Source organism: Carcharodon carcharias, chromosome 18, assembly GCF_017639515.1.
Source record: "Carcharodon carcharias isolate sCarCar2 chromosome 18, sCarCar2.pri, whole genome shotgun sequence".
Lineage (NCBI taxonomy): Eukaryota > Metazoa > Chordata > Chondrichthyes > Lamniformes > Lamnidae > Carcharodon > Carcharodon carcharias.
This window is the reverse complement of record NC_054484.1, coordinates 57,931,410-57,957,168: the sequence shown is the minus strand read 5'-3', so window position 1 is coordinate 57,957,168 and position 25,759 is coordinate 57,931,410. Positions and strand designations below refer to the sequence as shown.

General features: G+C 44.0%; 1 protein-coding gene across 1 annotated transcript in view; it reads right to left on the bottom strand.

Annotated features, from left to right (window-relative positions):
- The window catches only part of LOC121290807 (choline-phosphate cytidylyltransferase B), a 74,183-nt gene that overhangs the window by 32,119 nt on the left and 16,305 nt on the right, over nucleotides 1-25,759 (bottom strand). Inside the window, exon 2 of the mRNA XM_041211755.1 lies at nucleotides 2,990-3,089. Within this exon, the coding sequence (XP_041067689.1) occupies nucleotides 2,990-3,089 (100 nt within the window). The remainder of the gene's footprint in view (nucleotides 1-2,989; nucleotides 3,090-25,759) is intronic.

Here is a 25,759-nt window from a genome sequence, read left to right as displayed (position 1 = left end):
GTGATGTGCCTGTCAGGGCTGAATAGTTGGCAGTTTGTGGAAACTGCAAGATGCGGTGAGATGAGGCTTGCAGCTTTGTTAAATATATGACTGTGAGCTGGAGCATCTGAATATTAGGCATGAGACCTAATTGCTATGAATTATTGGCAGGTGAGTCATGGGGGCGTGCTGTACTGAGCAATGTCTGAGGTTCAGGGTGCTGTCAGTAGGAAATGGCATCCAAGAATGCAATCACTGGCGACTACATTGGATTTTGTTCAACACTGCATCCAGGACCTTGGGGCCCGACTCCTTGCATTGACTTCAGTTGGCACCTGCTCCCATTCCTTTTGCAGTGCGTTTGAATTCCCTGCAAAAGCTTCACCTCTCTCCTTGTTTCCACCTCCTGGAGTAAGGCCACCAGCGGAGCATCAGAAATCCCGGGAGCCCTCTCTCTGGCCAGCTGCCCCAATGGAACTTGTTACCCGTTCTTGCAAACATCCGCTGCTGTAGTGAGATTGCATCCCCCCTTTAAGGAGGTGCAGGCTAGCTGTAACTCATGCTATCCATGCAGACCTGGGCCCCCTACTGAGCATGCAACCTATCAGTTGCATGTTTCACAGTAGGCTACACACCTCTATCATAAGCAAGCAGCATGAAATCGGCATGCCAACTGCATCACCTCAATCTAGTACCAGGTAATCACACATGATAATCTTGGAGATGCTAACAGCTCTTGCTGGGGTACATTTATACTCTCCAGCCATCTTCAGGGACCTCACCCAGGTAAAATTAGGCAATCAATGCCTACAGGTTAATTAATTGCAGATTGCACCATGGACAGACCTAAACCTGTCCTCACCTAAGATCTGCATATACAGGGGAGAATCTTGTTGAAACATTGGGGAGTCTCACTTGTCAGCTAGAGAGCTAATGAGAGACCTACAGTGCCTCTTTTTGGGAAGGCCCACTGAACCACAAACCAATCAGGCAGTGGCGAGGCCAGCAGCAGGTCTTCCCCTGGAATGAAGACCCTGGGGGCAGAAATCTCACCTACCAAGAGCTGCTGTCCTCCTGTGCTCAGCAGCACTACTGAAGAGGCTGTGGCTGCTGCCAGAATAACTGGCACCCGAGTCCCCGATCCAGGCCACAGGTGGGGTGTGGCAGGGGTGGGAGGTGGTTCGTTCGCAGGGTTGTGGCTGTGGATGGTGGGTGTATGGGGGCGTCAGCAGCAAGGCCTGGGCGGTAGTCCCAGTGGGCTCCCTCCTTTCCAAAGTCAAGTCCCTTGCTTAGGCACTGAGTGCCTTTGATCAAGGGAACCCACCCCCCTCCATCCACCCACCTGAGGGTGACAAGCTGGCCACATGGTTTTAGCTGTCGTGCATGCTGCATGGCGACAGGGCTATCTGCAGCTGGGTTAATACCAGTGGCAGTGGGTGTTGAAGCCATTATGTGGTCATTAATTGGCATGTGGTGGAGAGGTCGACCATGGGCCTTCCCACCCAGAACTTAATTATGATGGAGGCGGGGTTCACCATTGTTCACCATCCCACCTGATTACATGCTCTTCCCGCCTCCAAGCTCACCACCAGCGAGAGCAGAAGATCCCGTCTGGGATCACTGACCAGCGATAAGGGGTATTTGATTTTTCAAAGTATGTTATTGTCCTAGCCCAGGAATACTAAACCTAGTCACAGAACCTTTTCCCACCTTGGCAAAAATTAACTAACTCAACAGAGACTAAACACAGAACCTGGGATTTCCAGTCTACATGGTATATTTGGATATTAGGCAATACATGTACCAATTGAGCCATTGGGAGATCAAGCCTTATTACATATTCATAGCGTGTAGTACTACTAATGTGATATAGTAATATAAAATAATTCCCGCTATAATCAGAATTGGTGTTATTTGCTACAAGGGCCAGCTGGAAATCTGCTTTACAGGGATTTCATGAGCAAGTGTTTGACATAGCTACTTTGGGGCAATTTTTCCTTTCACCAACTGGACAGTAATCTGATGAACTGGTACCTGGTATCCCTGGTAGAACCTCGCTTCTGCTTATGACCTTGTTGAAAATTGGGCAAGATCTACAACAGCAAAACATGAGAGAGGGAGTGCTGGGTGCCATCAGTGTACATGTGGATGCTGACACACATCATCAAAAGGCGGCATGTAGTCAAGGGAGAAGAGTGATTCTTGGGTTCATCAGAGTTAACAGTGCAGGGAAGGAAGAGAAATCATTGCTGGGGATGCCCTGGCTCTGATTAAATGGGTAAGTGTAAACCAACTGACAGCAGATCCACTGAGCTGGACAGTTTGGGGAAGAGGCTTTCAAGAATGATGGTGCGGTCAACAATGTCAAAGGTTGCTGAGAGGTCAAGGAGGAAGAGATCAGAAAATGCACCATGGTCACAGTCGAAGATAACATTTGTGACTTTGATTAGATCCCCTTCAGTGCTTTGGGAGCGGATAAACCCTGATTAGAGAGATTCAAACATGGGGATAGATTTTAACTAGTGAGCAGCTGACTGACAGGATGCCTTCCACCTGACTGTTAATGACATCCAGGCCTCCTGTTGACACCTTCAGGTCTAGGCATCTATGGGAAGAAAATGAGTGCCCACAATTTTAAGGATAAAAGAGTGCATGAAGTCCTCAGTTGGAGGTGAGAACGTGGAGATATGGTGGGAAGAAGGGTTTAAGGAGATAATTGGTATGTGGAGAAAAGAAGCCAATGGTATCTTGCTCTTCAGAATGGATAGGTTGGCAAGAGAGTGATTGGTGCAATGAGGTTGCTGCTTGAAAAGAGGCTGCATTGCACCCTTTGGAGAGAGACACAAAAAGTGATTGTGGACTTCACTGACAAATGGCTTCGATCTGATGAAGTCAGTAAAATATTTTTCAGGTCTTAGTCCCCAGACCCAATTTGTATTGGCATAACCGCCTTGAAAATATTGCAAGCATAATAAGAAGAAATGTATATGTTAGGAAATCAAAGACTAACTTGGTGTTCCAAAACGGGCCTGAGCAATAGTCAGTCTTTCATGAGGGGCCTTGCACTGGCAGCTTGTTTCATCTGCAAATGCAGCAGGTTCAGTCAATGTCTGAAGAGAAAAACAAGGGAAAAAATAAAGATTAGGGCATACTATTCAGTGCTTTAACATGGTTTATAGCACGAATCGTTTCTGACAGCTATAGAAAAGCTGTACAATACTTTACTGAGTGATTGTTCAATTTATTTGAGGCTCTTTGGCACTTTGCATAATTTGCATCTAATCACTTAATATCCACAAAAACCAGCTCCCTTTATAAACCCAAAACTATTCTATATCAAGACGAATTTGAAACTCTATTTAAGTCAGCATATTTTACAATAATATTAAGATAAAATACCTTTAATAACGACAAAGGATCACAGGTAAATTGACACTTTTTTTTAATTAATATGGTGGTGTGTGTTTTAGCCGGTTTATTTCAACAACCTTTCAAATGCAGCAATTTATATTCAGTTGCAATTAAGGTCCTTCTTGTCACAAGGTAAATGCTAAGATAAAGGAAAGACATAAATAGAGTGCAGATAGGAACACATAGGAATATTCGGAGCTGGGATGGGCTATTCAGCCCTTTGAGCCTGCTGCACCGTTCAATTAAATCATGGCTCTAATCACTTTCTTGCCTCGCTTCAAATCTTTTGGTACTGTTACCTAAAAAATTCTATCTATTCCAACCCTGAGAGTTCCAATTGTCCAAATCTTTTGGAAGAGAAAGTTCCAAATTTTTATATCCTTTTTGTACGCAGTGCTTCCTAATTTCACTCCTGAATGGCCTAGGTCTAATTTCAAAATTATACCTTCTTGTTCTTGCTTCCCCCAGTGGAAATAGTTTCTCTGTATCTACCCTTTCAAACACTTTTATTATTTTAAACACTTCAATCAGGTCAACCCTCAATCTCCTGTAGCCAAGGGAAAACAAGACAAGTTTCTGTAACCTGTCCTCATAATTTATCTCTGTAAGCCCTGGTATCATTTCAATGTGCTTGTGTTGCACCCCATTCAAGGCAAATATATCCTTTCTGATGAGCGGTACCATTTGTAAACTCCTTAGAGCATCAGTAGCATCGAACGATAGAGCAGATGATACAGCAAATCATCATCCCCCTTGTTTAATAACAAATTCCATATTTCCATTTATTTTGTTTGGATTTGTGATTTAAGTTATTTGATAGAAAGTTGCAGAAAACACATATTTTATAAAACTACATTCAAGTAAAAATGTTTACCTACAATAAATATGAAATACTCATCTCTGTACCACACATTAATGGCTGTTGAACAATTAAGGTGATTTGATGCTGAAAAAGCTGACAGGCACACATTTACAGCACTTGACATTATAATTGAAATAGCTCTTTGACCAAGGCTGCAACATAAAACTTGCTGGTTCATCCGCCACACTACTAGAGAGTGAATCACAAGCTTGTAACCTAATTGAGGGGATCAAATTAGATAAACTGCAGCAGTTTATAAATGGAACTCATGACCCAAGAAAGAATTACATCTTTGAAATGTTAATTTTGTAATGTTACATTTCTTACAAAATATGCTTTCTGGGCATCAGCTGCTTTGAGACCTTTTTCTATATAGAGTTACACAAATGTAAGTTGTTGTTATCACAGCAACTATGACTCACATGACTCCATTAGGGATATTACAATCCTTTTTGATTCCATTACCAAATGTGTGGTCTCCTGTGATTCAGAATTGCAAGGATTTTTTCCCCAGTAGCTTATGAGGTTGTTCATTCTACAAATAGAATCCTGAACTGAACACATGCTCCAGTTAATGTTTAGTTTATACAGAGGCCCCTGTGCTGTAATCTGAGAGCTGCATTCGACTGCATCAGTTTTAGTGGAATGAAGAGAGCCACAAAGCTATTGTGCTAATTTTTTTTAAACAAATATTTACAAGCATGCATAACTTTGTAGATGAATTATTTAATTTAAATTGACAATGTTAAAATTGATTGGTTAATGTAGGAAAATAAAATTATTGCCCTATTCATTTTTTCCATAGCTTTCTATCATTCTCTTTTTCAAATGTTTATCTACTCTTCCCTTAAAAGATGCAAGTTTTTTCCCCCACCATTCAATGTGACAGAATACTTCACACTACAACAACTCGGGTTAAAAGAATCTCCTAACCCCTTTGCTCATTCACAATTTTAAATTGATAACAGACTCCCAAACCAGACAAAATAGGTTTTCCTTATCAAACCCCTTCATAATTGTAAAATCCTCAATTAAATTTCCTTTTAGTACTCATTGTTCCAGTAGAAATACTCGAGTCTCTTGACATAATTATATTCTCTCATCCTTGACATCATCCTGATGAATCTACACAATGTACTTCTATGGCTTTAATGTCCTTTCTATAATCAAGTATCATAACAGGATTCCAACTTTGGCCAAACCATCTTTGCTGTTGTACTCTATGCCCTTACTTACAAAACTCCAAATGCTGTTGGACTGTTTTGTAGCTCTTTTTACATGCAGTTGCACTTTCGAGGAATTATGTGCACCATCGCTAAGACCACCTCTAAAACATTGTGCAACTGCCTCAGCTCTTCTTTTGCTGAAACCCTCATCCATGCTTGTTACCTACTTGATTCCAACACACTCTTGGCTGGCCTCCCACATTTCACTCTCCGTGAACTTGAGGTCATCCAAAGCTTTGCTGCCCATGTCCTCACTCGCAACAAGTCCTGTTCATCCATCATCCCTGTGTTCGCTGACCTACCTTGGCTCCCAGTTAAGCAACACCTCAATTTAAAACTTCTTGCCCCTCCCTATCTCTATAATCTCCTCCAGCCCCACAAATCACTGAACTTTTCATGTGTCTCCAGTTCTGCCTTCTTGAACAACATCAATTTTAATCATTCCGCCATTGGTGGGCATGCCTTCAGATGCCTAGGCCCTAAACTCTGGAAGACTCTTTCCAAACCTCTTTGCCTCTCTTTTTCTCCTTTTCCTTCTTTAAGATGCTCCTTAAAACCTACTTCTTTGGCCAAGCATTTGATCGTGTGCCCTAATATCTATGTGACTCAGTGCCAAATTTAGTTCAATAACATTCCAGTGAATCACTGTGAGACATCTTGCTAAGTTAAAGGTGCTATATAAATAATAGTTAATGCTGCTGTTTATTATCTACACTGAGTTTGTCCAATCATCTTATTTTTGGGTTTCATTGTACCACTGATATTTTGTCTTCAGTCATTGTGGGTAGCACAGCCAAGTCTGACCTGTCCTTAACCAATTTTCCACCAAGGTTCAATGGTTCATGGCCTGGAGCTGGAGCCCTCAATGGTTTCTCCTATCAGTAGCTCAAAAACCTACCAGTAACTCAAAAACCAATTACACCGTCCGTGCTGCCACATAAGGGCTTCGATTTATCCCCAGATATGTGCTGATCTAATTTGCCACAATAGGATATGATTGGAGCACCCCAACTGACCTCATTGCCCATGGGTTAGGAACATAGAAATCAGCTAGGACTGCTGTACCTGATTGATGTACAGTGACTTGCTAGAAATGTAAAAGTGTGGGATCAGATGAATGTGTGGTTTGGTTTTGATGCTCTCTAGGGCTGTGGTGCTCTCCACTTCTGAATAGCTAACCAACCATCCAAGCCTTTTATTTCTTTGAACTGCCTCCAAGGATAGGATATAGAATGCTAAAGACTTCATGGTTAGTGATTCTCATGTTTTAGTGTGTTTGCATCATGACACTATTTTGCTCCATAACCCAAGGCTATTGATGCACTGAACTGGTTCAGCATGCCTAGTAGAGGAGGAGATTGTTATTGTAACGGCAGAATGCATTAAAAAAATGTTATCACTACCACTGGCTGTGTGGAGGTTGGTCTGTCTACGTTGAGGAATTATGATCTACAGCAGAATTGTGAATGAGCAATCAGTGATAATCACATAAGATAAAAATGCCAGTCCAATACGAAATTACTTTGAACGGTCAAGGTTCTGTTTCTAGTAGATGATTATTCATAATATTAAACTGTGTTCAGTTCACTGCTGATATCACAATTTCAGTTACAGAGTAGTATGGGAATGTCTTGCACTTAACATTGAAAACCTATATGGGCTCAAACTGATGCTACATCTGATTTGTAACTGAAAAACAATGGGTTCAAAGAGTGGAATTGTTTAATTCCCAAAGATGAACGTTCCTCAATGTGATGAGCACAAATCACCTAAAATTAGAAAGAAGAAGAAAGAAACAGCTACTTAGCACTGCCCTGACCCATTACAACCAGCTCTCAGTCCATCCTAATAGCATTTACCTTTTACACTGATTAAAAGATAAACTATCCCATCTCAAACCTTCCTTTATCCTCTACAAATTTTCGCCAATCACCATGAAACACCAACTTATCCATCATTGAGTCTACCATCTAGAATAAAATATACCTCTAGTCTTATTTCACTCTCCTGCAAAATGAATGTAAAGCTTTTAGTGCAAAGGGGATGGTAAAATGAACTCTCGAAAACCAGCTGCGTTATTGAGAGACAATCTGAGTGTCCACAGGGTAAATCTCTAGCAGGAGGAAGAGAAAGTTGGACAATGATTCACAACAGACAGCTCTCATGCAGTCTCCAGCAACTCTGCCAAAGGGCTGGTGGCAGACTGTTTTGGCCAGAATTTGTTGTATTGATCGCAGAAAGAAACTGAAATTGACAGCAAGGAAAACTGAAAGCTCTTATTTTGACTATTTACGTCCAATCCCACCAACTAAAAGCATGGCTTGCACATAGAAGGTTAATGATGTTGTTTCTTTGGTACTTACATTATAGCAGTTTGATTTCTGCTATAATGCTCAAAATCCGGCAGCACAGTGGAGGAAAATGAAGAGACAGGAAGGTTATTGCCGTAATCTCACCCCAACTTGGAATCTTCCTTTCCTCTCTTAGTATGTACGTTAGCCAGCTGTCACATTGCTCCCCCACTTTTGCCCCACCCACTTTTAAATGCCGGTGAAGAGGTCTGGGAAGTGACAGTATTTTCCTGTCTTCCATATCAGCATGTCTTCAGACACTGCCGGAAGAGAGATGGTATTGCAACCTATGGTAGCAACAGCGTGCCAGCTCTCAACAATGATAGGAGTGCCATAGTAAAGGGTGAATCTGTCTGACCTCATGTCACGTAGCAGCAACTGGATGGCTCCGTAAGATCCATTTTAAACACAGTCAAGGTGTTTCTCCTCTTATTTGGACCTTCCTGCATCTCTTTGTGAAACTGAAGTGCCACCAATTTTTGCCGGTCAGCAGTGGTGGTTGGACTTACTCAATGTCCTGCCAGGGACCTTCCCTCAATATTTAATGATCCAGCCCAAGAAAACGGATCAGGTAATGAGGTTGGGTCATTAATCCTGTTTGTTTGATTCAGAGAAAAATTCAACCCTTCATATTTTACTTTTGCTGTTTTGCTTTAGCTTCTATTATCAAAAAAGCCCAAAGTATATTACAAGCAGACGCTGGTGTTACTAAAATGGGATGCCCCAAGTTCCTGTCACCTTTGTGTGCATCTGTGAAAGTCAATTTAAATTTCTGCTCAGCTTTGGTTAATTAAACTTCCCAGGTTTGGAGAACTGGACAAGGTTGCCACCTACATGGGGGATTTAGGCAGTCTTTTTACACCAATAAACAACCAGCCTTTACCAGTTTGGGAAACTTAAAGGGAGAAGACTCTTTATATATTATTAACTTTTAACTGCCACCTGAAATGGCCTAGCAAGCCATTCCATTCAAGGACAGTTAGGGAGGGGAAACAAATGCTGTCCTTGCCAGTGATGCCCACATCCCATGAAAGAATAAATTAAAAAAAAACATAATATTTATAGTACAGAAACAAGCCATTCAGCCCAAAAAGTCAATATTGGTGTTTATGCTCCACATGAGCCTTCTTCCTTCACTTCATATCATCCACAAATTCCTCTATTCCTTTCTCTCTCATACACCTATTCCCTTAAATACATCTATGCTATTTGCCTCAGCTAATCCATGTGGTAGCAAGTTCCCCATTCTAACCACTCTCTAATAGAGATTTCTCCTGAATTCCTTAGTGCATTTATTGATGACTATATTATATTTGTAACCACTAGCTTTGAACTCCCCTTAAGCAGAATCATTTTGGGAGAAAATTGGATTAGAACTGTTTCTGAGCTCAGCAATCATGATACATGATTATTCCATGCTCGGTTTCTTGGAGGCAGGTAGCAAGCAAACTACCTGCTGCCTGCTCATCTAAATTATTCCAACATGCAACCCAGCATGGAATGTGCTGCTAACTTATTGTATGCTCAATGGAGGGCCCAGCAATTTGTGTGGCTAGCGCACGCACAGCTAGTCTGGACCATTTAAAGGCAGCTAGCCTGCCCCTCAAAGTGGAGCTGCATTCACACAGCAGGAGCAGTAACCGTCTCTGGAACACTTTACAGGGAGGAAAAAACACAGCAAACGGAGCAACAGGCAAGGGAAAAGACTTTGGCTTATATTTCAACTCTTTCTTGGACTCGAACTCAAGTTCTGTCGAAGGGTCATGAGGACCCGAAACATCAACTCTTTTCTTCTCCGCCGATGCTGCCAGACCTGCTGAGTTTTTCCAGGTAATTCTGTTATTGTTTTTGTAAGGGAAAAGACTCCCAGGTTTCTTGATGCGGCACTGGAGGTACTAGTGATAGAGGTGCAAAAGAGAAAAGATGTCATGTTCCATCAGGGGCCAAAAGGCCCTCAAGATGCACCATGAGATGGGCAGCCACAGAGGTCATTTCCTGGACTCTCATCCTGAGTGCCTGGCTACAATGCTGGGAAACAGTTCAATGACTTCACATGCATGGTCAAGGTCAGAAATTGCATGTCACTTGATATCTCCTGTTCACTGCTCCATCAATATATGCTGTTCAATGCACCATGGCCCCATCACTCATCCATCAGCAATTATGACTAGCATTCAAATAATGTACCTCTTCCTCACACACATACTAATGCTGCCAACCTCACACCCACCTCTTGTTGCTTCCACATATCTTCAGCTAATCAGTGGTAGGCACATGACCCAAATAACAGACTCACTGTTCTGCAAGAGAGATGGAAGAATGTCAATCTGGTGCATACCCGCAGGAAGCAGCAGATAACCTGTGGGGGCACAGAACGTCTGCATTGACTGTGCCCTCTGGAGGAGATGGTGCCTTGCACTGAGGTCATTGCTTCTGAGATTGCTGACAACATTCAGGATGAAGGTACGTTACCTTATATCACTTCTCAAATCCCATCTCACCCTCATCCCGCTATCTAGCGAGAACTGCAATCTGCAGGTGGTTTGACCATGGATTTCTTGCTTTCCATCCCATCCATCTTCCTCACCACAATATTTCCCTCTGTTTTCAAGATCCAAGAACTGCTGCTTGGCTAGCCACTGAGTCCCCATGAGGCAGGGCTACAGACTCCACCTCAGCCCCCACCCCTTCTGATGGAGAAGCACTGTCACTTGATCTGCCAATTGCAGCCACCAGCTCAGATCCTGGCACTGAGTGAAATTTAGAGAGTAGTACAGGGTTGGCATCTGCATGTGGTGAGTCACAGGGTATTAACAGGCTGCAGTCTGGCCAGGGCTTGTGTGCCAGCTCAGCAGAGGGTTCAGTTAAGTTCTGTTGCAGAGGATCCAGATGAGGACTTCAATGGGCATGCACACCGAGATGTTTAATGCATTGGCAGATCTGCCACAGAGCCTGTTGAAGGAGTGTGGAGGAGTCTGGCTACAATTTCGCTGTATTCAAAGTTTTTATGAGCAGTCAGCACCCTGCGTTCTCAACACTCTCCAATGCTGTGACTTGGTTGCAGTCTGACCAAAATGTTGAGGGCTTTCTCATGTTATGTAGCACGATCTAAGGCTGTTCGCCTTGTCCTACCTGTTTTTAATGTTGCCACCAGGCTGTTTGACCACCGCTGAGCGCCATTGTGATTTTATAATGATATAAAGGCACCGCTCATAAGGGATTGTGTAAACACATTGTGGGTTTATTTATTTAGACTCAGAACATGGGAATATTTATACAGAGGTGGAAAGCTTGAAGACAGCAGCAGAGCTGTATGTACATGCAGAGCTTTGCGCAGAGCTTAGAGCCCATCTGGGGCAGGTGGCCAACTCTATCAGCACAACTGTGGAAGCAAACATGATGCAGCAGCTGGGCTGATGTCACAGCTTCCATTGCAGCTCAAACAGAAGCTGCAGTGGAAGCCTAGACTGAGATCATTAGGTCCATGCTTGCTGCCATGCAGTCTCAGATTGCTGCTACCATGGTTGGAGATACCTGTGCTCAAAGAGGGATGCTGGCTCTGACAGCAGTCCAGCAATCTGTCCGCCATCAGATTATTAGGATTGCTGAGGTGCCACCTGAGGGATTGGCAGTCACTCTGCTCTGCACAAGCTACTCTAGGATAACACCAGCCCAAGTTCACCCTTCTCCACATCTACCCTATCAACCCCCTTCATAATCTGAAAGGCCTCTATCAAGTCACCAATCAGCCTTCTCTTTTCAGAGAAAAGTGCCCTAGCTCATTCAGCCTTTCCTGATATTTGTAATTGTTCAGCTTTGGCATCCTCTGTTGTTCTATGTCTTTAAGAGATAGCAATATGACTTCATTAGAAGGGAGTGTGTCATCAAAAAGCTGCTGCTGATGTCTTCAAACTTGCTACCTATGTATAAATGTTCCAATGTGCCGAGTCTAAATAAATGAACCCACAATGTGTTTACACAATCCCTTACGAATGATTGGTGTTTATATCATTATAACAAAACATGGTGCTCAGCAGTGGTCAAAAGAAGCCTGGCAGCAAAATTAAGTAAAGTACGACATGGTAAACAGCCTTAGATCGTGCTACATGGCATGAGACAGCCCTCAACATTTTGGTCAGACCACAACTGAGTCACAGTTGGAGAGTGTTAAGAACACAGGATACTGACTGCGCAGAAAAGTTTTGAAGATTGCCGGGATGGCGCTCAAATAAAGAGCTGGTTAGCAGATGGATCCCTTGTGGTGAGATTTTAGCACATGGCCTGTCAATCAGTGATTGGCACAGCACGTCGAGAGGACCAGCATCGGGTTAACTCAGTTGGGACAGGCAAGTGACCAGGATGTGGGCTGGATCGATAGCAAGCGAGGGAGAATCATACAAAAGAAAAACAAAAAATGACCATCATAAAAATCAGGCCAGAGGTGGTTGCCATTATTACTGGGAGAGCTTAGGAAAAGTGCACTAAAGTGGCTACAATGATACTCATCCCAGGTACGATAGGAGAAGGAAGGTCAAAAGGATATTGTTAGAATGTTCACAAAATTCCCCAGTTTGGATTGGGATGCAGGTGACCTACTATCCAAATTCAAAATATTTAAACAGCGTACAGAGCTTTAGTTTCTTGATTCAGGTGTATCCGAACCAGACAAGCAAGCCATAAAAATTTGCCTAGCAATTGGAAATGAAGCTCTACACAGGCTGAGCACGTCAGGATTAACAGCAGAGGAGCTGAAGGATCTCCAAATGATATGAACTTCATTGGAAGACTGGTTCAGAATCAGGTTAAACATCCGTATTTATTGAATATAGTGCATGTCATTTCAACAACAGCCTACAGAATCCATAGACCACTTGGTTAGCTGATGCAGAGAAAAGGGTACATACTGTAATTTTTTAAAAATGCAGAGCTAGCAGACAGAATTGGTGATCACATGCACTCTCATGGAAGCATTCCAGAAAGATCTTCTAGACAAGCCCAAAATATATAGCATCAAAGGGCTATGCAGGGATGGACGATAGTACAAAGTGATCCTTGCAGGTGGACAAAGTTTACACATCCTAACCACAACCCCAATTGTTGACACCCAAACTAACAAAACATGTGGCCTTCTGCTTGCACAAGGGGAGTGCCCAGCTTTCCATCAAATCTGCATGTGGCAGAAGGGGCCATTGGTAGCAGCAGTGCACTAGAGCAAAGAATGATGTAGCTACAAAGAGATGTGCACTGATCCAAACAGTCTGTACAGAATGGATACATAAAGCAATAGGAATAAGAATCACCATTAGGTATCCCATCAGAAACATATAAGTGAGGTGACTGATAAACAAGAAAATGATGTGCATGACAAGACAAAGAGTGGTGAACATGTTTCACCCCATAAATCTCAAGGAAAACATACATGTCGTCACGCCATCCAAAGTATTTGCCATGATTAGAATTATCTGCCCTAAGGAAGTTGGCAACTATTCAATATTGGTCAAGATTGCCGCAGGGGAAAATGCCAACATATACCTCTGCGAATTCTAAAAGATATGTATCCACCGACATGGAAGGCCATGGCAAAACCTACTGCTGTGAAACTTTCAGTGTACAACAGTTCACTAATTCCATGTGCAGGATCCATAGTCCTGGAGTGCAAGGACAATCAATCCTCCTGGGTGTCACAGATGTTCTATATCATGGAGACTAAAGGTACAGCAATTGTAGGTCTACTAAATGCCATGACCTCACACTATTAACAATCTATTAGTTGGACGTCACGAGGCAGATCAACCTCAGAAAATACTCCTAACATCCCAGTTCACAACCCTAACATTAAAATAGCCAGAGTGTTTTGACAAAATTGGCAATTTCAAGGGAGGTGCAACATTACATTTGCAGGAGAATGCAAGTCCTTCAATTGATCCATCACGTAAGTGTAGCACTGTATAAAATACTGGTTAGGCCACAGCTAGAGTGTTGCATGCAGTTCTGGAACACGCATTATAGGAAGGATGTGATTGCACTAGAGAGAGTGCAGAGGAGATTTACCAGAAAGATCTTCTAGACAAGCCCAAAATATATAGCATCAAAGGGCTATGCAGGGATGGACGATAGTACAAAGTGATCCTTGCAGGTGGACAAAGTTTACACATCCTAACCACAACCCCAATTGTTGACACCCAAACTAACAAAACATGTGGCCTTCTGCTTGCACAAGGGGAGTGCCCAGCTTTCCATCAAATCTGCATGTGGCAGAAGGGGCCATTGGTAGCAGCAGTGCACTAGAGCAAAGAATGATGTAGCTACAAAGAGATGTGCACTGATCCAAACAGTCTGTACAGAATGGATACATAAAGCAATAGGAATAAGAATCACCATTAGGTATCCCATCAGAAACATATAAGTGAGGTGACTGATAAACAAGAAAATGATGTGCATGACAAGACAAAGAGTGGTGAACATGTTTCACCCCATAAATCTCAAGGAAAACATACATGTCGTCACGCCATCCAAAGTATTTGCCATGATTAGAATTATCTGCCCTAAGGAAGTTGGCAACTATTCAATATTGGTCAAGATTGCCGCAGGGGAAAATGCCAACATATACCTCTGCGAATTCTAAAAGATATGTATCCACCGACATGGAAGGCCATGGCAAAACCTACTGCTGTGAAACTTTCAGTGTACAACAGTTCACTAATTCCATGTGCAGGATCCATAGTCCTGGAGTGCAAGGACAATCAATCCTCCTGGGTGTCACAGATGTTCTATATCATGGAGACTAAAGGTACAGCAATTGTAGGTCTACTAAATGCCATGACCTCACACTATTAACAATCTATTAGTTGGACGTCACGAGGCAGATCAACCTCAGAAAATACTCCTAACATCCCAGTTCACAACCCTAACATTAAAATAGCCAGAGTGTTTTGACAAAATTGGCAATTTCAAGGGAGGTGCAACATTACATTTGCAGGAGAATGCAAGTCCTTCAATTGATCCATCACGTAAGTGTAGCACTGTATAAAATACTGGTTAGGCCACAGCTAGAGTGTTGCATGCAGTTCTGGAACACGCATTATAGGAAGGATGTGATTGCACTAGAGAGAGTGCAGAGGAGATTTACCAGGATGTTGCCTGGGCTGGAGAGTTTTAGTTATGAAGAGAGATTGGATAGACTGGGGTTATTTTCCCTGGAGCAGAGAAGATTGAGAAGGGACATGATTGAGGTGTATAAAATTATGAGGGGCATAGTTAGGGTAGACAGGAAGGAACTTTTCCCTTTGGTGAAGGGATCAATAACCAGGGGACATAGATTTAAGATATGGGGCAGGAGGTTTAGAGGAGATGTGAGGAAGAATGTTTTCACCCAGAAGGTGATGGGAATCTGGAACTCACTGCCTGAAAGGGTGGTAGCAGCAGAAACCCTCATAACATTTAAGAAGTATTTGGATGTGCACTTGTGATGCCAAGACATACAAGGCTATGGGCCTAGTTCTGGAAAATGGGATTACAATAGTTAGGTACTTGTTTGACCGGCGCAGGCTCGATGGGCCTTTTTCTGTGCTGTAGAGCTCTATAACTCTCTATGACATCCACATACAGGACAAATTGAATGTCAAACTAAACAAAATGAAGAAAGTTGGAATCATTTGACCATTTTCATAAAGAAGGGTGCATCACTAAGAGGACGCCTTGATCTACAACATTTAAACACAACTTTGAAACGTTGTCCTTACATTGTCCCACATTAGAAGAATTAAATCCATGATTTGCACATGGAAAATTCTTCTCAAAGCTTGATGCCAAGCATGGTTACAAGTCAGTACATCTCACACCAAAGTCCTAAGAGTTTACTGCACTTCATAGCCCGAAAGGAAGTTGTTGAAAACAGTATTGTCCAAATGGGGTATCTGATAACCGGGATCTTTTTCAACTCACATGGACCGCATTACATGCGCTGTGCCTGGATGCATCTGTGTCGCCAATGACATAGCTGTTGTGGGAAGAACAAAGCCAAGAACATGATCATAATCTGCACCTATTGATACAAGCAGCACATAATGAAGGATTGGTGTTCAACAGCCCTGAAATGAGCCATCAACGAGCAGCAGATCAATTTCTTCAGTTTTATTTATTCCAGTGCTGGAATATATCCCGATCCAAGGATTTTAAAGCCATGCCAACTCCACAAGATAAGGATAATTTTCAAAGATGTCTAGGTCTCTTTCATTTCTTGTCTCCATACATGCCCAATTTTGCTCAAAAATCATCATCACTAAGGAAATTGTTGAGAAAGGATGTGCCTTTCCTGTGGGATGAAGACCACCAATACCTCTCTGAAGTACTGGAACAGTCATTATCAGAAGCATCGACATTGCAATTTTACGATCCTAGGGAAGAGGACTACCCTGGATATAGATGCCTCACAGAAAGGTCTGGGAGGATGCATTCTACAAAAAGACGAACTAATTGCATTTGCTTCAAAATCTCTGTCCTTAAAGCAATCGAACTACTCCAACATTGAGCAGGAAACATTAGCTTTAACGTTTGGAATCATGTGTTTGCATACCTATCTGGTTGGCAAAGATGTAGTAGAGACTGACCACAAGCTACTGGAGATAATTTGGCAAAAATCATTGACCAGTATACCACCAAAATTGCTACGTCTCTTGATAAAAATTCAAGGTTACAGATATGAGATTAGAAACAAGCCAGGTAACTTGATGATCACATAGGACACAATTAGCCAACTGCCTAATCCAGGGAAAACAAAAGATATACCCTGGATCTACAAGTTCACTTCATTGGCATTGAATTGAAGATGTTCTCCAAATTGATCTGGTACCTTTTGCACAACACAAATGCCAGCAGCTACAAGAAGAAACAGCGCAAAATTCCACACCACAGAAACTGTGGAAAACCATAACTGAAGGATGTCCACAAGCACAGGAGACCATTTTGGCCTTATTGGGATGAGCTAGGAGTCTCCTAGGGAGCTATTTTTAAAGGCAGACAGGTCATCATGTTGGAATCTTGGTGAACTGATATTCTTCAACTTCATCACTCACACATGGGCATAAATCAGACAAGATTCGCAAGACAGACAGTCTATTGGCCGGGTATGAATAATGACATAACAATAAGTTATCATCACGAAGTGCAAGGCATGTCAAGCATAAATGCCAAGTCAGCACAAAGCACCATTGATTCCATGTGAAGTTCTACCCATCCCTGGTCCAAAGTCATACCCGACTTTCATGTCCATGGCAGTGACTTCATCATCATTGTCAACTACTTCAATCAGTACCCTATTTTTCGACAATTGCACAAAACCTCAAGCACAACTGTCACGCACACTTTAAGTGCTATTTTCAGTTCATCTGGTGTGCCTCGAGAGATCATTACAGATGACGGTCCACAATTTATTGCTAAGCCATTTCAGGATATGTGTGACACGTGGAATATCAATCACACCATTTCTTCTCCTCCTCATTACCCTAGATCTAATGGCCCAGCTGAATGAATGATTTGCATGGTGAAATTCCTAATTCTCAAACGTAGACAGACCAAGCAAGATCTACACATTCACAGAATCACAGTGCAGAAGAGGCCCTCTGGTCCATTGAGTCTGCATCGACACATGAGAAACACCTGACCTACCTACCTAATCCCATTTACCAGCACTTGGCCCATAGCCTTGACATACCAAGTGCTCATCCAAGTGCTTTTTAAAGGATGTGAGGCAACGCGCCTCCACCAACCTCCCAGGCTGTGCATTCCAGGCCGTTACCACCCTCTGGGGAAAAAAGTTCTTCCTCACATCCCCCCCTAAACCTCCTGCTCCTCACCTTGAACTTGCAATGTTACATCTGAGAGCGACAGAAGTAAGTGCAACTGTTTCATCACCGACAGAGCTCATGCTTGGCAGACCAATGCATACCAATTTATCTACTCTTACCTATTCCACTCAAACTAGAGAGCAACCTTTCAAACTGCAAGAGAATATAACCAACATGCACAATTAAAATGCAGGTACAGACTTGCCAAGTTTACAGTTGGGGCATCAAGCTCACATCCAGGATCCCACAGAAGGTACATGACAACCAGCCAAGGTGACAAGGATTTGTTCAGAACCAAGGTCCTATGAAGTCATTATACACATAGGTGCAACAGTGAGGTAGAACCGAAGACAAATCAGACCCATTCCAGCTCCTCAACCACTGTGCAGTCCTATTACATTGAGGACAAGATCCCAAATGTAACAAGGACAATATCCATGAATGACAATCCTACAGATGACTGTGAGCAATTAAAGAAACCTCCAAACAAGGTTACCATTACAAGCTCTGGGCATACCAGCAAATTACCTCTACACTTTAGAAATGCAGAGATTCATTAGTCCTATACATTTAGGTAATGGCAACTAAACATGAACATGTATTAGAAATAGTTACATTTCTTTGGAAGAGGGAAAAGTATCTTTAAAAAGAAAGGGGGATGTTGCAATATGCCTTTAAGGGTTAGCAGGAGGTTAGAAGGGAAGTGTGGCATGTGATCCAATCTTAGTTTCACTTTGGCCTGTAAGCAGAACACAGCACACACAGCTCTGCTGCTGATGACTCCAAGCCGTCTATCCATGTATAGTGTTCACATGTGTCGAATCTAACTAAATGAACCCACAACATGTTTACCCAATCCATTATAAGTAGGGAAAGGATGGGGGAGGATTTGAAACTTTTGTATGTGCAGTCTTGCAGTTTTCTGTCTAGGCTTTGAACTTTCTGGATATAGCTGCTTGGACTTTCTGGTACTGAATTTCCATGATATTCTCTTGATCGTCTGCCATGAACTTTGTCCGAGGATCATGGGACCCCAAGAGAGATACTATAAATTGCTGTTTACATCATTTCTCTGGGCATTGTGACAATCTCCTCTCAAGGAGATGGCAGGAAATCAGAAGACCCTATGGAAATTCCAAATGTTTGCGTATAAGGATTCAAAGTTTTGCGTATTGGGGTGGGTTTGGAGTTTTGCAAGCAAATTTGTTAGCGCACCCACTCCACCAAAATCACATGCCAGCTTGTGATGCACAATTGACCCACACCTGTTACTTCAGATGCAGACAACACACAAACTTTGTACTGCCTGCTCATTTGCATGGTCGTAGTATGTAGCTGGCACTAAGTGCACTGTTGAGGGACTGCACACCTGAACAAGGGGTGCAAAATTAAGACACACTAGCAAGTGTTAAAGCTAGTCTGCACTACTTAAACTCAGTCTGCATTTCTTAAAGGGGAGGTACATTTTGAATGGAGCAGATGGTGGAAGTCATTCCAAAAGCGAGTTTAATCTGAGAATGACACAGGAATGGCACAACATGGCAGAGGGCAGGTGCCAAGATTCTTTGACACATGCTGGAGGCCTTGGTGCAGGAGATGCATTGGAGGAGTGTGGATCTAATATCAACAGTGGATCAGGAGGCTGTCCAGACAGATACTGTAAAGACTGTGGGAACAGATAGCCATCACATTCAGTGACAGCAGTGTAGCCCCAAGGATCTAAATGCTATGCCTCAAGAAGTTCAATGAATTTACATCAGCAGTCAAGGTCAGTGAATGCATGTTCAAATGCCAGGTCCCATAAAATACACCACTGTCTGTAGACGGCCCTCAATTCACTATCCCTGCTTCACTCACCTATCAACAATCCCTATTAACCATGGGTCATACTTCACATTATATTTCATCTCATTCTCATACAATTAGCACTATGCAGCCTCATACTCACACCTCACAGCTTGTACATAGTCAACTTTCAATCATTACAGGTAGATCACCCAAATTCATTGCACTATACTCAGTGATACACTTCTTTCTCTCTTGCAGAATAACATGGCATATAACTGCAGGTGACAGCAACTGGCTGGGGGACAGACATGGCTGCAGCTGATCACCCAGAGAGAGGAGATGGTGTCCACCATCACTGGAGCAGCCATGACCTAGACTGTGGTCACTGATGGAGCTGAAACAATTAAAGATGAAAGACTCATACCTAATGCACCTTGCTTCAGATGACGTAAGCAGTCATTAATTTCACCTTATTTCTTATAATCATCCCCTTCCTTCACTGCAGCACTATCCTTATGTCTTTATCGTTTTTTTTAAAACTCATTCGTGGAACATAAGCATCACTGGCAAGGCTAGCATTTATTGCCCATCCCTGATTATCCTTACTGGCCTTTCAAGAAACAAACTCAAACAGGGTAGTGCAGGAGCAATAAATGGAAGAGGAAGAACAGACTGATGACACAGAAACACCCTACTCATACTCACAGCCATCACTGATGCTGCACATAGTTTAGAAGGTAGTTTAGAACCAAGATCTACGTGTGGTGACACAAATGACCTGCATCAAGGGCAGGGGAAAAGGATAGCACAGGTTCCAGCTAACTGGAGGGTGAAATCATACACAAGTTATGTTACAGGGGACTCAGATGTTACTCACAATAAGTGCTTGTCATTGAAGAATGAGTCCAAAGCTAGTCTTTAACCTCAAGTTGGTTTATTCTTAAGACAGCTCTGCAGTGTAATACTCTCCCAGTCACTTCCACAGTGAGGTGTTACAGTTGTACCCATTTATACTCTTTACCAATGCCCATCACCTGTTTTAACAATGCAGTTGTCTTAATAATGTAATTGGCAGTCAACAAGAAGATTGTTATTGGACCTTGACAATATAACAATACCTTGACAATACAGTGACATCAGATGAGGACTTCAACAGGGCACTGTACAGAAAATGGCTGATGCGTATGCACAGAGAAATGCTTGGTACATTGACAGGCCTGCCAGAGAGTTTGAGGTCACTGTCAAGGAGCATGGAGATGCCAACCTTACACTTGGCTTTGCATAGAACTTGGAACCATCCTTTCCAGCATGAAAGTGGTGGCCAACTGCATAATCACGCTTGGAGACCCACACATGTTGCAGTGTCCAATAACTAATGTCTCAGCTTCCTTTACAATAGAAGCAGAAACCACCTAATGTCAGAACAGCAGTGAAGCTTTGTCTGGAGCCATGAAAGGCCAGCTTGCTGCCATCATTTCTGTTAATAGCACTGTTCAAAGGGATTTGCAGGATTTCATAGCAGTCTAGAAATGTGTTCTCCAATGCTTTACTTGGATTGTTGAAGCACTGTCACAGGGAATGGAATGGTGCCATGAACCTGCTGTTCTCTCTCAAGATAACAGCATTCATCCGCCCACCATTGCCAGACACCCAGCTGTCGCTGTTGCCTGTCAACCAGCTGACTGCTGCTGCTCATGTTTAGTGATGCGGTTTGAAGCCAGGCCTTCTGGGACCAGAGCTGCATGAGGTGTTCTGCAAAGCCATCTGCAGTTTTCCACACGGAAAGTCAGTAACCTTGCATCAGCCATGCTGCAGCTACTGGAGTGACAGTGTAGGAACACTAGGCTGAGCAAAGGCACACAGAAGATAAGCACTAATGGAATGCACAAGGGTGATTAGTTAGCTTTTATATGGAATTTTGGATGGTTCGATTGATAAAATTGGAATATATATTGTGTTATGGTCTTTATTTCACCATTGTGTCCAAGAAGATGCTGTGATAGTAATAGTGTGAATGTAAAATGTGGGACTGTTGTTGAATGGGCAGTTGTGTTCCCTGATGCCAAAGGAAATCACAGGCCAGAAAGGAGGTACGTTGGTTCCTTCTTCCCTTGCTCTTCCTACTCCTCCCCTTCCTACCCCTCCTGCTCCTCATCGTCCTCCTCATCCTTGGTTTCTTGCCATATACCTGGTGACAAGGGCTGTGCTCTCATGATGGAGAGGTTTGGAGGATGCAGAAAACCACCACAAATTGTGATACGCACTCTGGACAGTACACCCGAGTTCCTCCAGGGTGGCCCAAGCTCATTATAAGTATGCTGCCCAAGTGTGAATGGTTTGTGCACTGGAATCATCAGCCAGGTGATCACTGGTTAGCCCTTGTCATCCAGTAGTGAGCAGTCACCTTCTGCTTTGTCATGGTGGCCCAAATGCTCATGGTACAGCAGTCTGGTGTAGAATGAAGGCATCATGACTGCTGCCAGAATACCAGGCATTGACCTGCATGATGTGCTGTGTATGGCTGGACATATACCCAGCTGGACATTGAGGAAATGCAACAGTTTACAGTTGTGGCACTCCTCAGAGTTGACAAGCAGTGCCTGCAAAGCGACATCTGTGCAGTCAATAGCATTCTGCATCAGAGGAAAACCTGCAAATCTCATGTAGTAGCATACTTGTTTTGCCTGCCTCTCTCCAGATGAGAATGCAGTGCATTCCCCTCTCTTTGCATGGAGGCTCAGTGACTTTCCTTATGCAATAGTGGACGGGGAACTGTGAGTGCTGCCTGCTCCGGCCTGAAAGGATTCTGGTATAAAGAAGTTCATGACCATGGTCACCTTTCACAGCCACGGTCAATCTTTTTGTCCCATTCTGATGCTGCAGGTCTGCCTGTAATCAGTGGCAGATTTCAGTGAACATCTCCTTAGAAAGATATAGATGTTGCACACTGTTTCTAGCTGGGGTTGAAAGAGGTGAAGATGCTGGGTGGATATGGCCTCTTGCTTCTCTCCCTTCTCCTCACTGTGAAATTAGTAATAAATCAGGGATAGGGACCCACTAAAATTAACATACATAAAGTACAACAATGGAGAAAACAAGAGCATGGAAAAGAGTGGCAAATCCCCAGGAACAGATGGTTTCCATCCCAAGGTTTTAAAGGAGGTAGGTGAGAACATTGTAGATGCACTAAAATTAATCTTCCAAAAGTCTCTTGACTCAGAAATCATTCTTTCAGATTGTAAAATTGTGTGTGTCACTCTGCTATTTAAGAAAGGTGAGAGAGGAAAATCTAGAAATGATAGATCAGCTAGTCTAACATCTGGATGTTGGGAAATTACTGGAGTCTATAATTAAGGGTAGAGCGGTTGAGCTCCTAGAAATTTTCAGCTTATCAGGGAGATCCAGTGTGGACTATTAAAGGGTAGATCATGCCTGATGTAACTGGTTGAATTTCGAACTGGTAACTAAAGTAGTGGACTATGGAATGACAATAGTTGTTATTTATATGGACTTCCAGAAGGCATTTGATAGTCCCTCATAAAAGTTGAAGCCCATGGGGCAGAATTCTACGCTAATTGGGTGCCTGATCCAATCTAATGTGAAATTGCGCGAGATGACGTTGGGTGAGCGTCCCGTGCTTGTGCGATATTTCAGTCAGCGGGCACGAGCAGGTGTCAGAGCCGCACCTGCCATCTATTAAGAGGCCAGTTAAGGCCATTAAAAAGGCAATTGACCGAGATTTCACGTTGCCCATACAATTTTGCGCTCGTTGCACAGGCAAAATGGGCAGATGGGCAGCCGACATTTTGCAAAACCTCATCACGAGCAGGATAAAAATGGTCAGCAGCATTGCCAGTGTTTGTAGTGAGGAGTTTAGTAGCTAGTTCGCTGCTGGTTGCTTATTGGTGCTTCGCAGCTTCATCTCTGTTCGGAGCTTTATTGTTTGCATTTCTGGGCTTCATTTCGGGGCTCATTGGTGTCTCCAAGGCCCCCGGAGGATTTATATCATTTGAACCCTTCCAAATATCAGACAGCCTTCCCTTACCTTGGTAACGGGGATCGTGATCTCCACTGGAGGCACCTCCTGTGAGGGGGAAGAGAGGGGCAGAAGGGAGAGGAGGCCAGGTGTCCCAATGCAGCTTCTAGGGGAGGGACCTGTGGGAAGAAAGGCACAGGCACAAGGAGTGCAGAGCCAGCAGGAAATCCAAGGCAGAGGGGGCCGCAGAAGGCGCCACTATCCTGCTGCCAGGGTTTACAGGTGGCGATACAGCTACCACAATATGTCCAAGGTGCAATGCTAAAGGGGGCTCCACCTCTCCAGGGAGACTGTGACCTCAATTTGTCAGATGATTGGGCCTGAGATCAGCTCTGACTGTGTGGGTGGACACCCCATGCCAGTGGATCTGAAGGTCATAGTGGCCCTCAACTTCATGCATCGGCTTTTTCCAGGGGTCAGTGGGGGATGTGTGTGGAGTCTCCTAATCAGCTGTCCACAATTGCATCAAGCTGGTGACAGCAGCTCTGTTCAGAGGGGTACTGACATTTATTCATTTCCATACGGACGAGGCCAGCCAGGCTGAGCGAGCCAGAGGTTTCGCAGCAATTGCTGATTTCCCCTGCATCCAGGGTGCAATTGACTGCACACGTGGCCATCAAGACACCAGTGGGTCAGCCGGCTTCCTTCGTCAACAGGAAGTGCTTCCACTCCATGAACGTGCAGATAGTGTGCGACCACAGGATACAGATTCTGCAAGTCTGTACAAGGTATCCAGGCAGCTCCCATGATGCTTACATCCTGAGACACTCCCAGGTGCCAGGGCTCTTCAGTGCTCCAGCCTGACTGGATGGATGGCTGCTGGGTGACAAGGGCTATCCCTTGAAAAGGTGGCTTATGACGCTTCTCCGCCACCCAAGAACAGAGGCAAAGCGACGTTATAGTAGGACTCATGCCTCCACAAGGGCAGTGATAGAGAGAACCATAGGTCTTCTGAAGATACGCTTCTGGTGCCTGGACCATTCAGGGGCTGCACTACAATACCCCCCAGAGCAGGTGTCACTGATCGTGGTTGCATGCTGCACTCTCCACAATCTGGCACTGGCAAGGAGGGACCCACTGGTGGAAGAGGATCTTGGTGCAGCTCCACCGGCCACAGATGATGAGTCCAGTAGTGAGTCAGAAGAAGAGCACGATGAGGAGAACACTGAGGGCATGGAGGCAGACCTCGGTAACATCCAGGGAGGCAGGGACACCAGGGGCACCTTGATCCAACACTCCTTCAGCTAGGCTACCAAAGATCTGCTCCCACCTCATGCCAGGGCTACCGCCTCCATCCAGGATGTCTGAAATGCCCCTGTCATGTGAACCCAAAGTCCACTCAGTGCCTGTGCAATAAAGTTTAGAGCCACTCACGTCCAGCGTTATATACTGTCGCACCCTGCACCAAAGATAAAAGGTGAAGCATACTCAGGCCGTCAGAACAAAAGCAAATTTAATGCTATTGTCACATTGAAAAGTGTTGATATTCACACCAGTAGACATATAAACCAAACATAACTGAACAGAAGGTCACCCCTGACCAGTCCCTCTTGTGCTTGTGGTGCCTAAAACTTATGTTTACGAGTGCTGCATCTTGGTACCCGCCCCTCGCTGGCAGCAGCATTGGAGACAGCCTGCTCACTCTGCTGTCTTGTTGGCCTTGGCGGTCATCCTCTGGCTAGTGGAGCCTGTGCTGGCCCCGCCTGGGAGGGAGAGCCAGTGCCACAAGCTGGCATCTCCCCAGTCAATGCAGCCTCATCAGATGCCACACTCACTGGCGGAGGGGCGGAGGAGCTGCTGCTGTCATCCAGAGCACCCTGAGAGGAGCTCACAGAGGTGACAAGCAGGTTGTGTGTCAACGTGAGGTCGCTCTGGACCTCCCTGCTCACCATTTATGGACAGGCACCTAGCTGGGATACTGGGTGCCTCATCCATCTTCCAAATTGGCACTGACCACCTGAGGTCATTGCCTGTGTGAGAGCTTGCCAGGTCTGAGCGCATCCCCAGGAATCCCTCATTCTGTCCCTGGAACTGCCTCTGCATGAGAATCACCACTGTATCAATGGAGGAGGCAGTGCGCTCAGCCATGAGGGTCAACACAATGCTCATGCTCCGCATGGACTCCTCCATGACAGAGACCATGGCACGCAGACCCTCATGGATCTCCACCAGATCCTCCCGCATATCCTGCTGGACGTCCAGCATCTGCCACCTAATGGATGATTCCAGAGGCTCATCATGTGCCTTTGACCCAGCATTGT